General features: G+C 35.6%; 2 protein-coding genes across 5 annotated transcripts in view; both read left to right on the top strand.

The window, feature by feature from the left end:
* Nucleotides 1-3,572: 3,572 nt before the first annotated feature.
* Nucleotides 3,573-7,429, top strand: LOC112511432 (phytoene synthase 2, chloroplastic). Its single transcript, XM_025117049.1, has 6 exons — nucleotides 3,573-4,336; nucleotides 4,471-4,521; nucleotides 5,758-5,930; nucleotides 6,024-6,259; nucleotides 6,801-6,993; nucleotides 7,101-7,429. The coding sequence occupies exons 1-6, from the start codon at nucleotides 3,853-3,855 to the stop codon at nucleotides 7,287-7,289; spliced, it is 1,326 nt and encodes a 441-aa protein (XP_024972817.1). The 5' UTR covers nucleotides 3,573-3,852; the 3' UTR covers nucleotides 7,290-7,429.
* Nucleotides 7,430-7,868: 439 nt separating this feature from the next.
* Nucleotides 7,869-13,615, top strand: part of LOC112509752 (ras-related protein RHN1) — a 16,041-nt gene continuing 10,294 nt past the window's right edge. Inside the window, exons 1-8 of one of the 4 annotated variants that reach the window (XM_025114882.1) lie at nucleotides 7,869-8,008; nucleotides 8,094-8,171; nucleotides 8,289-8,456; nucleotides 9,095-9,143; nucleotides 9,362-9,435; nucleotides 10,769-10,862; nucleotides 11,251-11,351; nucleotides 11,627-11,772. In XM_025114882.1, coding sequence (XP_024970650.1) covers nucleotides 7,970-8,008; nucleotides 8,094-8,171; nucleotides 8,289-8,456; nucleotides 9,095-9,143; nucleotides 9,362-9,435; nucleotides 10,769-10,862; nucleotides 11,251-11,351 — 603 coding nt within the window. In that variant the 5' untranslated portion in view covers nucleotides 7,869-7,969 and the 3' untranslated portion in view covers nucleotides 11,627-11,772. Of the gene's footprint in view, nucleotides 8,009-8,093; nucleotides 8,172-8,288; nucleotides 8,457-9,094; nucleotides 9,144-9,361; nucleotides 9,436-10,768; nucleotides 10,863-11,250; nucleotides 11,515-11,555; nucleotides 11,773-13,615 lie in introns of those variants that run through there. The other 3 variants (XM_025114894.1, XM_025114891.1, XM_025114874.1) reach the window with 3 other exon arrangements.

The raw sequence follows: 13,615 nt of genomic DNA, 5'->3' as shown, positions 1-13,615 counted from the left end.
AATTAAATTAAGAGTAAATTATACTTTTGGTCCTGAGATTATCATTCAATATCAAATTTGGCCCCAATCTTAAATTAATCACAGTTTTAGTTATTGTAGTTGTCATTTTATTTCATTTTTGGTCCCTTGAATGTAATAAATGTATACTATTGAAATATGGGTTTCTAATTACCCTCAGATCAATTTTGTTCTCTTCTTCTGAGTTTCTTTTCTCCAAATCATTCTTTTATGGAACCCTAATCACGATTTCAATTGTCATCCACCTCTTTCTCTTCTGTTACACACCCCATTAAACAATGGGGAACAACTTTCATGGCTTGCTTGCTCACAAAAGATTCAGGCTGATGCACCAAGAAAAACTTGCCATTGATCGCCTTGATTTCGATTTTTGTTTCCTTGATCATGCCAACCGACCCAAAAGAGAATAAAAATCCTTATGCACGTCGCCATTTCCTACCAATCTTGATGTCATCGTTGCCACCACCTACTTCTTACCCACCAAGAAAAGAATAATTGTCCTTCACCAAATTTTTATTGCCATGAAACCCCTTACTTCATTTATCCTCGATATGGAGTACGACCCAAAATTTGACAAAGAGAATACTTATGTCTTACAAGTTGTTTCCCAAAAAGGAGCAAAAATCGATGAGATAGAAGAGGAACGAGAGGATGGGATTATGTGTGCTTTATGTTAAAGCAAATATGGTGATTTCATTATTCTATGATAATTCATTTGATCTAATGTTTTACACTGCTTGCTATGTTGATTTCCCTCATAAAATGTGTTCCTAAAGGCCAAATTATTAATAAAATCAAAGGTTTATCTTGTGGTGTTTTAAATCCCACAAACAATGGTTGATTGGCACAGAGTGTGTACGTTGTCTATTCCCGAGGTCTTTTCAATATATAGAGTTATTATATGATTAATAGAATAAAAAGAAGAGTAAAAGAACTAAAATGCCATTAGGTTAACTAATTTTTTTAGTTAGAATTAATTAGAAGAACAAAAAGTGAAGCAAAATAACAACCACAGTGACCAAAAGTGAAGTAAAATGACAACCACAATAAGCAAAACTGTAATTAGTTTAAAATATAGACCAGACTTCATATTGAGTAACAACCATAAGGGGGCGTTTGGTTCGTAGGTTATGGAAAAATATGATGGAATTTGAATGTTGAATTCCGTTGACTAAATCACATTCTTTCATTTGGTTCATTTTTTCATGAAATGAATTTTCAAATTTCTACAAATTCCACGAATAAAGAAATTTAACATTTATTAGCAACTAAATGGTATTTTGATGGAATGAAATTCTCTATTTTCATAATACTAAATATGCCGTTAAACCAATATACAATAATCTCATAAAACCAAATATGACCATCGTAGACCACCTTCGACCACCATCGATCTGAATCACCGCCGACCATCGCCATTTGAACAACCCCCGACCACCACCACCAACTACCACCGATCTGAACCACCCCCGACCACTACCGATTTGAACTACCATCGACTACCGTCAGTCTGAACCACCCTCGATTACCGCCATCTAAACCACCATAGACCACCAATGATCTGAACGATTGTCGACCACCGCCATCTAAACCACCACGGACCACCATCGATTTGAACCATCGCCAACTACTACCGATTTGAACCATCGCCAACTACTACTGATCTGAATCACTGTCGAACACCGTCAATTTGATCCACCGCCAACCATCACCGATCTGGACAACCACCTATCTGATCCATCGCCGATATGAACCATATTCGACCACTGCCACCTGAAGCACCATAGACCACTACCAATCTGAACCATTGCCAACCATCGACGACTATCACTGATCTGAATCACCGCCAGACACTGCCGACCACCAATGATTTGAACAACCATTGATCTGAACCACTGTCCATCTGATCCACCGTGGACCACCATCGATCTAAACCACCGCAAACCACCATCGATTTGAATCACTGCCATCTGAACCATTGCGGACCACTAGTGATCTAAACCACCGTAGACCACCGCCGACCACCGTTGATTTAGTACGTCTTTTGGCTTATGGTTCTATTTGATTTGTGTATTTTATATTGTTTTACATATTAAATAATTATTTTATTAAAGTATTTTTAGTTATAAAAAAATTATAATTTTCAAAAAAGGGCATTTTTGTCATTTATCAATATTTCATTTCAATTCCAAAGCTACGTTCTGTGAACCAAACAGACAGATTCTAATTTCTTAATAGATTCATTCAAATGTATGTCAACCAAACATGTGGTCAAAGCTGACAACATTTCATTTTAATTTCTTTCAAAATCAAATTCGTTTAACAGATTTTATTTCATTCAAAATCATTTTACAAACCAAACGCTAGATAAAGAATAAAAATGTAATTTACTTTAAAATAATGTAAAAGTTTATAATTATTCTGAAATAAAATATTAAAAAACATTTATCATAACGTAATCGGGATCTTGTCCCATGAAGCACCGTCCTCTTGCGCTTTTCCGGAACATACTTTGACCTAATTCTTCAGGTGGGTCCACTTTCTTTTAGACTAGCCATTTGTAAACCGCCACGTGTCATTTTACCACCTTCAGCATTATTTGGGACACTTTGATAAGGTTATCTTCCTCTCATTGGTAAACCCATCCACGTGTACATATCCACCCAGATTCTCTTTTATATTATCAAAATAGATTAACATTTGTTTATATCTAATTAATTTATAGATTTGGAATAAATTTTTTAATTATTGATATTAGTAATATATTTATTGTAATCTTTTAAGCTTTTCTTCATTGTTATCAATTTAAAGGCATTTTAATTAAAGTCTTGCTTTTATTAATCCATCTGTATTTTATTTATAAAATAGAAAAAAAAAACATAAAATTCATTTATTACATCAATTACAAGATGATAGATAATATACAGTGTATGTGTTTCTGTAAGCAAGGCTTTGATAAAAGAAGGCAAAACAAAATCAGTCACCGAAACCAAAAGCCGACAAACCTCATATCATCGAAATCTTGAGAAAGTAACGAACAAAGAAGCCATTTTCATAAAAAGGAAAACCCTAATAAACAGAAGCGTGAAAAGAGTGTGCCAATTTTGTGGTGGGTCAGTCTGGTTTTGACAGCCATTGTTGGTTTCCTGTGGTGATGCTCATGAATGGGTGATACCCATTTAAACAGGTTGGCAGCCTCCTCTTCCTATTTCTTGTTTTTATAAAAATTTCGGAGCTTTTATCTCTTTCTATGCTTCATCTCCCCTCAAATTTCAGCTAATTTTCTTTAAATGGAATATACTGAAGGGATTTTAATATTTCTTTTCGGGTTTTCTGAAGGAAAGACCATAGAAACCTAACATGTGGTGAACTGTCCAAAATGAGTTTTTGTATTTTAAATTTTATGTGTGGACTAAAAATAGGCAGCACCCGTTTTCCCAAGTAGAATGAGTTTTTGGTTTTTTGCCTCCTTATTTTAATTCCTGTCATTGTTCATATATAAATATATACATCTATTCTCCCTTGAGATCCATACTTTTCTTTGAGTTTGTTCTCTACCGTTTGCTATTTGGTGTCAACCAATTGATATTCAACAGGAACCCTTCATTTTTCAATCATAAAGAGCTTCAAAATTGGTACATATTTGAAAGCTTTGTGGGGAATTCATCATCTTTCCACTGAATGTGAAGTGGGTTTTTGTTTAAAAAAGGAGGCAGGATTTCTAGTGGGTGGTGTGTGGTGTATGTGTTTTCAACACAAAGGAAAGAACTAGGAGACAAGCTAGCTTTATTGATAACACCAAGCTTTTATCTTTTACCTGTTCAAGTACACACCATGTCTGTTGCTCTCATATGGGTAGTTTCCCCTAATTCTGAGCTCTCTAAAGGATTGGGTTTCTTGGAGACAACCAAGGTGTTAGATTCTTCAAGATTCATAGCCCGGGGGAGAAGCTTTTTGCGGACTAGCAAGTTCAAGAATATTGGTAAGAAGTACAAGTGCAGTTCCTGCTATCTGAATGCAAATTTGAGACATTCTTGCTTCGGTGAATCGGGTTTTCCTGGTTCAAACAATGGAAGAAAATCCGATGTGGCTTCGAGGGTGGTGGCCAACCCAGCTGGGGAATTGACTGTTTCATCAGAGCAGTTGGTTTATGATGTGGTCTTAAAGCAAGCAGCTTTGGTTAAGGAGCAGATGAGAGCTAGAGAAGATGTGGAGGTGAAACCAGATATTGTGCTTCCTGGAACACTTGGTGTATTGAATGAAGCTTATGATAGGTGTGGTGAAGTTTGTGCAGAGTATGCCAAAACCTTTTATTTAGGTTCGTTAGCCTTCTTTTTATTAAATCACTTGCAACAGTTATGACCTTTTTTACTTTAAAAGACACAACTTGCATTTAGATATTCATCTTAATTGAGTTATTTAATTGTAATCTTTTTTATATAATGTTTACAGGAACCCTGCTAATGACTCCCGAGAGGCGGAAAGCTATCTGGGCGATTTACGGTGAGGATCTACATCCATTATATTCATAAAATCATGATAAACGTTTTGTTTGATTTCTGGGATTTCTACTTAACATTTTGAGTTTTGCAGTCTTAAGAAATAAGAACACAAAGGGTCCGAATCTCTTTTCCAATTTCTGATTCTGTAGTAAAAACCTTTTTCTGTTTATTCTTGAATGTTGATGCTTGGTAGGTACATGTGAACATCTGTTTTAGAATTATTTTTATGTTTATTTTTAAGAAAATTATAAGGGTGGTGCCTGATTGGTTTGAGCTGGGCTCCAAAGGTCAAACGTGCCAGGAGGTCCCAGGTTCAAATCCAAGGAGGAATAAAAATCCCCTTGTGGCCACGGAGGGTCAAATGCGGTGACTCCGGACTATCTGCAAAACAAGTGATCACCCTGAGATTAGTCAACTTGCATAGCGGGTTGGATATCCAAGTTAATAAAAATAAATAAAAAATTGCTACTTTCTTGGTCAACTTAAAGTATATTTGTGCTATCATACCAATTCCACTAATTGGTAGTTAGAAAACTTTGATTTCTATTTTGACTACCTGATAGAAAGTGGAGACCTGGCCTGACTAATTCTTTAGAATCTTTAATTTTTGAGTTTATGTCTGTTACCTTTCTATATATAAAACTGATATGGATGCTTCATGTTTAGACATCGATTTCGATTTTTTTTTCTAATGTGTGTCTTAGGGGCCGTTTCGGGCAATTTTTCTTACCGTATGAACATGACAAGGGTAAAAAATCTTACCCGGTAAGAGCAATGATAAAGATGAAAGAGTCTTACTTGGTAAGCGAGGGTGAGGACTCTTGCCCAGGTAGGCGCTTACCGGGTAAATTGTTGAATACGATACCATTTTGATATACTACAATTTTATCCGGTAAAATAAATTACAGTGTTGACTCCTAATGACAAACACTTACCGGGTAAGCATTTAGGTAAACAGCCCCTTAGTGTCACTAGTTTTCAAATTATACTAGATTTTTTTTTTTCTTCAAATGAAACAATTTTGAAGCTGGAAATAAATTGATTGACCCGAGAACTCAAAGTATATCTTTCTTAGAGCAAAAAAAGAGATGCTCTGCAGAAACATAGGCTGTTGGATTCTTGATGATCTCAGTTCTTAGATACCCACCCTTCAACTTATATGACTTTTGATGAAGAAATGAGAAAGGTGGGAAATGATCAAAAGTTTGACTTTTTTGTGTTTCGTTGTTCGGAACAGTGTGGTGTAGGAGAACCGATGAACTTGTTGATGGCCCTAACGCATCGCATATAACTCCCAAAGCTCTGGATAGATGGGAATCAAGGCTCGAAGATCTTTTCAATGGTCGGCCTTTTGACATGCTTGATGCTGCTTTATCGGACACAGTCTCCAAATTCCCAGTTGACATTCAGGTCAAAAATCAAGCATGAGTAAATCATTTAGACAAGATGGGTTGTTTATTGCATCAAGTTCTTAAGGTTTCCTATCGTTTTTGGTGTTTGCAGCCTTTTAAGGATATGATTGAAGGAATGAGGATGGATCTTAGAAAGTCTAGATACAAGACTTTTGATGAGCTTTATCTGTATTGTTATTATGTGGCTGGTACAGTTGGATTGATGAGTGTTCCTATAATGGGAATTGCCTCTGAATCTCAAGCAACAACCGAAAGTGTATACAATGCCGCTTTGGCGTTGGGCATCGCTAATCAACTCACGAATATCCTCCGAGATGTGGGAGAAGAGTAAGTGCTCGTACTAATCGTAATTCAAGTATTCGTCTTACTAATAATCTTTTGAGGTTAGAAAATGGTGATCAGGTTAACAAATAAACTAGTTTCTGTATGGTTTTCAAACATTTTTGAGTCTTGATTACCATACTGTCTAGCATGTACCATAAATAGTAAATGTTTGTATGACAGCAGTTTGACTTTGAGGTCTAACAGACTAATTTCAAAACCAATTTTGAGCATTTTCAAGAAAATCTTGATGAGCATAGTGAAATCTGTAGCAGATACCAAAAATAGCAATGTTTGCATCCCAATAGTTTGACTTTTGAGGTCAAATGAACTAGCTTCTAACAAATTTGCATATCAAAAGTTTGACTTTTGAGGTGAAACAAACTAATTTCAATACAAATTTAAAAAAAAAATGTGATTGTGATTGTGACTCCCATGTTGAAATTGATATTAAATACCATAAATAGCAAACATTTTGCATGCCAAGAGTACTAGATTAACCTCAAAAGTATACATAGTTCTTATGATGTGCTTGCTTTTGTTATAGTGCAAGAAGAGGAAGAGTTTATCTACCACAAGATGAATTAGCACAAGCCGGACTATCCGATGAGGATATATTTGCGGGAAAAGTAACTGATAAATGGAGGAGCTTCATGAAAAAGCAAATCAAACGAGCACGATCGTTCTTTGATGAAGCAGAAGAAGGTGTCACACAACTAAGCTCAGCTAGTAGATGGCCGGTAAGTGTCCTACAACGTCCAAATGATACGTAAAAATAAACATTCATTTATTAAATACAAAAGTTCGAAGAACTTTAAGTTGACTATGCATCGTTGTTGATTATCAGGTGTGGGCGTCCCTGTTACTATATCGTCAAATCTTGGATGAGATCGAAGCAAATGACTATAATAACTTCACCAGGAGAGCTTATGTAAGTAAACCAAAGAAGCTAGTTTCTCTGCCCCTTGCTTATGCCAAGTCTCTTGCTCCTCCATCATCGAGAAACGGAACTCTTTCAAAGATCTTCGACGCGTAGATTATAATATATATACTCTCACTATATATATAGTTGTAGGAAGTCGAAACGGTGAATATTTGTAAATTTTATGTTGGTTGATTGTTGTAATACGAATAACGATGATTATATAAGATATAAAATAGTCGACTTTGCTCTTACTAGTTGGTTGGCTTATTCTTTTGACGTAATGAAAACCGTCTCCAGATTTTACGCTTTTATTATCGTGTTCCTCTTTCTTTCTTGGACACACGGGAAGAACATACAAACACAAGAATCACTATGAATGTGGATAGCGGAGAGTTCCTGTATATATATTATATGTTCGTAGCTTTTTCCGTCATGTTGTGATACACCGTTTACGGAAAGATTATCGTAAATTATAAATAGATTTATTAATATTTAAAGCAAATACCTAAATTTGTGAATCGATAAATACAATAAAAAGTGATTGTTGAAAAGAATTAATAAATAATTTAATTAATGATTAAATATCTGAAAAAAAGTCGGCCATCTGAAGAGATGTGTGAACTTTGTTATTGGAGTTTTCTTGTTTTTGCGCCACATTTTTTTATAATTTAATATCGATATCGACCGTCAATCTGTCTCCAAACCGTGTTTCAGAATCAGAACACGTCTCTCGGCTTGGCAGCAAAACAAAAACCTCTATTTGCGGAGACACCACCTTCGATCGTATCAATATGGCGACGATCGGACACAATAATCTCAATGCAAAATTGGTAACTCAACTCCTTCATCATCACTTTCCTAATTTCTTCATTTCGTTTGCTTCTGTTTCAAGCTTCAAGCCCCGATGATTGTTAGGTTTTGCTTGGAGACATGGGAGCTGGCAAATCAAGTCTCGTGTTGCGATTCGTCAAAGGCCAATTTCTAGAATTCCAGGTTCAGTTTTTGGTTATATGACTTCTCCATTTGACGTTGACTTTCTAGGGTTTGAATTTCGTTATGGTTTTATGAGTTTGGTTATTGATTTCATGGGTATGGTTGTTGTGGACAAAGGAATCGACGATCGGAGCGGCGTTTTTTTCTCAAACCCTAGCAGTGAATGATGCGACGGTGAAATTCGAGATCTGGGATACGGCAGGTCAAGAAAGGTATCATAGTTTGGCTCCTATGTACTACAGGGGCGCTGCAGCAGCAATTATTGTCTACGACATCACCAGCGCGGTACTATTTTTATGTGCTTGCGTGCTAGAATGTTGTTTATATCTGGTTTTGGAGTTATGGGATTTGACTGGAAATACTATTGTGGAATTTTGGCAGCTTATTAGTGTATTGTGTCATATGGCTTCTTGAACTTGGAACCACCACAGTTTGTATCAGTTAAGAGATTGAGGTTAATGGATGGGAGTGAGTGTAGTTTTTTTTATTTCTTTTAGTTTTTAAATTTTAATTGCAACATAAGTACTTAATATGGGATTATGTCCGAGTTTGTAACGAATTATGGGTAAATGGGATGTAGTTATTAGTAATTTGACATATTGGGCTTGTCAACCTGCAATCATCTCAATTTTGTTTCAACTTTCACTTGTCTCAAACCATTGTAGTTATTTTTGGATTTCTACTTTCTAATTGGATTTGGAATTGTATTGCCCCTTATCAATGCATTTGAGTTTTGCTCAAGTATTGTATGCTATCTGTAGAATGCTCAGCCATGTGGATCACTTGTCACAAGTAAATAAAATTCAAAAAATTTAATGCAAAACCTACCTGGTTTGGATGTTTTATAATGCATTGTAGTTTTTCTTTCTTACTGATGTGCTTGAAAATTGAATTCACTAGCTGTTTTATTTGATTACTTTTAGGATTCTTTTACACGGGCTAAAAAGTGGGTGCAAGAACTACAAAAACAAGGTGAGCTGATATCATCAATTTTTTTTGTTTCATTACTAAAATACTAAATACTAGTAGAAGAAAGGTCTAGATCATCCAAAAAATCTTGCAAGTGTAATTGCAGGGAACCCCTTGCTTGGTTTTCTGCTAATTGATTGCTATCAATCATATAATTCTTAGCTTTTTTTCACTCTGCCAATTCTTGAACCAAGTTATATTTTAATGTGTGGCTGGTACAGGTAATCCTAATATGGTTATGGCACTTGCTGGCAACAAAGCTGATCTGGAAGAGAAGAGGAAAGTGACAGCAGAAGTATGCATCTTTCTCCACATTTTTCCTCTTCTGAAATTGATTCCTAAAATGGTTGTTGCCCCTTTATTTTTTCGTTGTCTATATATCCCAAATCCAAATAGCATGTTGCTCAACCTCTGTTTTTGAGTGGAACATTCTATTTACTCATGTTTAAATGCGTCTTCTTTGCAACCACTTTATGTCTTTCTTTTGTCTGTGGACAATTATGACATGATAAAAGATTATTCTCAAGAGCTTAAACTCAATTGGCTTGTTGCTGGATATGTCATTATTATTTGTATATATTTTGATACATGTAAATATTTCCTTGAGTAGTATTCAAATCAGCATTTCTTTTCTTAGTTTGTGCATTCCACTTTGTTGCCATGTCACTGTATGCTACAGAATAATACATTATCCAAACTACCTGTTCTTAATGATTCTGATGACACCAACCATTTGAAAGTTGATATTACGGATCCAACAAAACAACTAAATGGAGTGGCTAAATTCCACAAGTATCTCTCTCATATGCCTTTGTGCCCTTTCATGTCTTGTATTATTAGTCGGTGTGAAAGACAAACAACTGAAAATAGAATAATTTATAAAGCTGGTTAGGGGTTGAGAAACTCTCATTCTTTATAGTGTTAAATAGCTGATTATCTTTCGAAAAGAAAGGCTCCCATTTAATGCAATCCTTTTAGTTTGCACAATCCATTGGACTTCTAATTGTGGCTAGTTCTGACTCATGCAATACCCTATGCCCACACCATCAGTCCAATAATAATTGCAACATTAGACATTACATGCAAATTATTAGCAAGTAATTTACTGATCACATGCCTAAATACTCTTTTGTTTATTTCCTAAATTTCAATTTAAAGTGCATATTTTATATCAAATCAATTACCACTACTATCATGCTGGTTGCTATCTGGATATATCATAGCTTAGCTTTACAATGTTCCCAAAAAGTGGATGTATTAGCATTCTGTTAGGACATCCCAAAATAGAATGTGTTCTGTAGTGAGTATATAAGTTATTCTGTAGAAGAAAGCTTTGTCTAATTCCTTAACCTCTGGTCACTGTGAATATAAAAGATAAAATTAGGACATGTTTATCGGATTTTAGAATAACATGCTGGCTTGTAACTTTCCTGCTGACAGTTATCTTGCAATAGAAGATTCTAACCTTGCATATTCTCTCGAAATGTTTAAAGAAGCAATCTTCTTTTACTTGCAGTTATAAACATATGGAATCCCTTTTTTTACATACAAGTTGCATGTATTATATGCCATAAAAATGTATCATCCGGGTTGAGTGCAAGTTATTCACCTGCCTATTAACCATGCAGGAGGCACGTGCCTATGCCGAGGAGAATGGTCTTTTCTTCATGGAGACATCCGCTAAAACTGCTGCCAATGTTAATGATGTATTTCATGAAATAGGTATGCCTACATTTCTGTTGAGAAGTTTTGAAATTCAATGGAGCTGGTTACTTGCACCCTTTAAGTTAAATTTCTTAACTTTAGCCCCCCTTTCTACAAATACAATCCTGATTTGAGTTATTGCTATAGTTAAGTTCAATCTGTTTAAACATTGATGATGGGTAACTTTATCATCCTTGTCATCATTTACATATCCTATAATCATTTTAGTGCCGGGTAACTGTTGCACACTAAATGCATAATTTATCTGTATTTGAAAAATACATGGTTAGTGTTATTAACAATATTTTGCCTACATGTTTCATTCATTTTTCTTAATTTTCCATCCTTGGATGACAAATATGGTTTATTAAATCTTATGTTGCTTGCATTGCTGTGTTTGAAACAGCCAAGAGACTGCCTAGAGCTCAGCCAAATCAAAATCCATCGGGGATGGTTCTTGTTGACAGACCTGCAGAAGGAGCTCGTGCTGCATCATGCTGTTCATAAGTAATATCTTAAATTCTTAATTGATATCTTGTGTAGTTGGTTTTTCTTATGCACATTTGCCACTGAAACACTTACTGGAATGGCATATGAAAAATTGATCTCAATAAGGTTAAAGATGCAAGTTGTTCTCTTTGGTTAGATGATATCTGATTTGTTAGCCCGACCCATGAACCTTTCATGATTAATTGAACATAAAACATGCAGTCTGGAAACTGTACCCTGAATCTAAAGAACACATTGGGTCTCTGACACTTGGGATACATCCCTGATGGCAGGTATGTGTTAAGTATAGTAATGATATGTGCGTGGAAGCCGACTACATATTCGTGGAATTTGGGCATGTGTGGTAAAGATTGTAATGGCGTTTGAAACGTGAAAATGATGTGCAAATGACTTGTATATGTATAAAGATGGGATTGTGTTGATGTTTTAGCAGATAGTGATAGTAAGATGCATATGGGATCCATTCTTATCTGTTCTTTATTTTTCACTCTGTTTGTGAAAGGACAGGTTCTGATGGACTTCAATCCAATACAACCAACGGGTAGAGAGTCATTGTCGTATGATTTAAGCAAACCTACCCAAAGTAATCACGAATTCATTTATCCAAAAATAGGGTGCTTCATTAACACACGCCACAAAAAGCATAATAATTCCAAGAAACTATATCCACACCACCTCATGCACGACATTACATTCGTGTTTCTGACGAAAAATAAAGCCACCTAAACATAGTAGGCAAAGAATAACAACATAATTACCCGTAAAGAACAATCCAAGAACTCACCAGCTCATGATGATGTGGTATTGTAGCTGGTAACTCAAGCTCAATGCAGCTAATTGATCAGCTTGGATTGGAGTCCGAGCTCATTGTTGCGGTGTACCATCTGTGGCAGTGTGATCAGTCCACGACACCTTATTTGTGCATTGATGTCATTGGAGAATTTGTTAAGGAGGGCGTATGAGTTGGCCACAACATTTTGCTTGTCTGGTGGATGGTAGCGTATTGATACATTGCAATGTACATGAGTTTGTTGTATTTTGTTTATGCATGTGACCTAATACACAAGTGTACAAGTTTCAAGCTTTCTTCGTCCCATCCTATTTGATTAATTTGATGTCTCTATCTATCTATCTGTCACTAGATATTAATTAATGAAGATTTGAATCATATTGACTAGGTTGGCATTCATGGATTGATCAACTCATGCATTTTTTGTATTTCCCCTTCCACGAGATCTTGAATTGGCATACCTGAGAGATTTTTGTATTACCAAATCCCCTAAACACAACAAGCAAAACTCTACTCAGATATCTACAAGATACAAATCAAAAGGAAGGTCCAGATGATCAAACTCACCAACTTGATGACGATGATGCAGGCTTGTTCAATGCAGCTAATTGCTTTGCCAAGGACCAACTTGGATCCGTCTCTGAGTTTATTAGCTATGTAATCGGAATTGTAAGATCCTGTTCCATATATAATTTCAAACAACAAAAAGTCTGTTTAAAACCGACAGTAACCCATGCATAATCAAACATCAGTTTGCAAAGGTTAATGCAACTCAAATATACCCATTAGCACATTTTTCTTTGCAGCGACACATCATACTCAAAGTCTATCCTTTTCCCAAAATTCACAAACATCATCTGTATCAAAATCAAATGAGATAAAAAAGTCATGCAATCGAGTAGAAAGAACAAAAGAAAACAGAGAAAGAAGAAACAAGACAAACCAGATGAGCTAATATGCATGTTACCTGGCTCCGGTCAGTGCCACATTCGTTCTTTGCAAATTTGAAAGAAAACCAACAGTTCTTTTCCCATTGCATCTCACCGTAGACATAATATTACATCCTCCTCACTCCCTTCAAAGCCATCAACAGATCGGACGATGACAGAGAACAAATCTTCAGAATACTTGTACTTATTGCCAAGTTTTTCCTGTATTGCATTTACCTGAGCCTTGAATGGTGATATGCAACCCACACTCACCCGTTGTTTTCTTGCCACATATTCTATAGGACAACGATAAGAGTTCAATGATCAACAACACACACATACATGTATATACACATATATCTTAGCCGGTTGATTATATTAGTTAGAGATAATTACGATTATATTAGTTAGAGATAATTACGATTATATTAGTTAGAGATAATTACAGATTTGATTTATATTTATCATTAATCATAGCCGATAGGGTTTCTTTGTACATACCCTATATATAGGGATTTTCTGTTAATGATGAAGGTATCGAG

This window comes from Cynara cardunculus (genome assembly GCF_001531365.2).
Source record: "Cynara cardunculus var. scolymus isolate 2C chromosome LG 1, CcrdV1, whole genome shotgun sequence".
Taxonomy (NCBI): Eukaryota; Viridiplantae; Streptophyta; class Magnoliopsida; order Asterales; family Asteraceae; genus Cynara; species Cynara cardunculus.
Note: the sequence above shows the minus strand (reverse complement) of the source record. Positions and strands in the feature narration are given on the sequence as shown.

Coding starts and splice junctions, on each gene's coding strand:
- LOC112511432 (XM_025117049.1), top strand. CDS start 3,853: ATGTCTGTTGCTCTCATATGGGTAGTTTCCCCTAATTCTGAGCTCTCT. Junction 4,337..4,470: donor TGCCAAAACCTTTTATTTAG/GTTCGTTAGCCT, acceptor TAATGTTTACAG/GAACCCTGCTAATGACTCCC. Junction 6,994..7,100: donor GCTCAGCTAGTAGATGGCCG/GTAAGTGTCCTA, acceptor GTTGATTATCAG/GTGTGGGCGTCCCTGTTACT.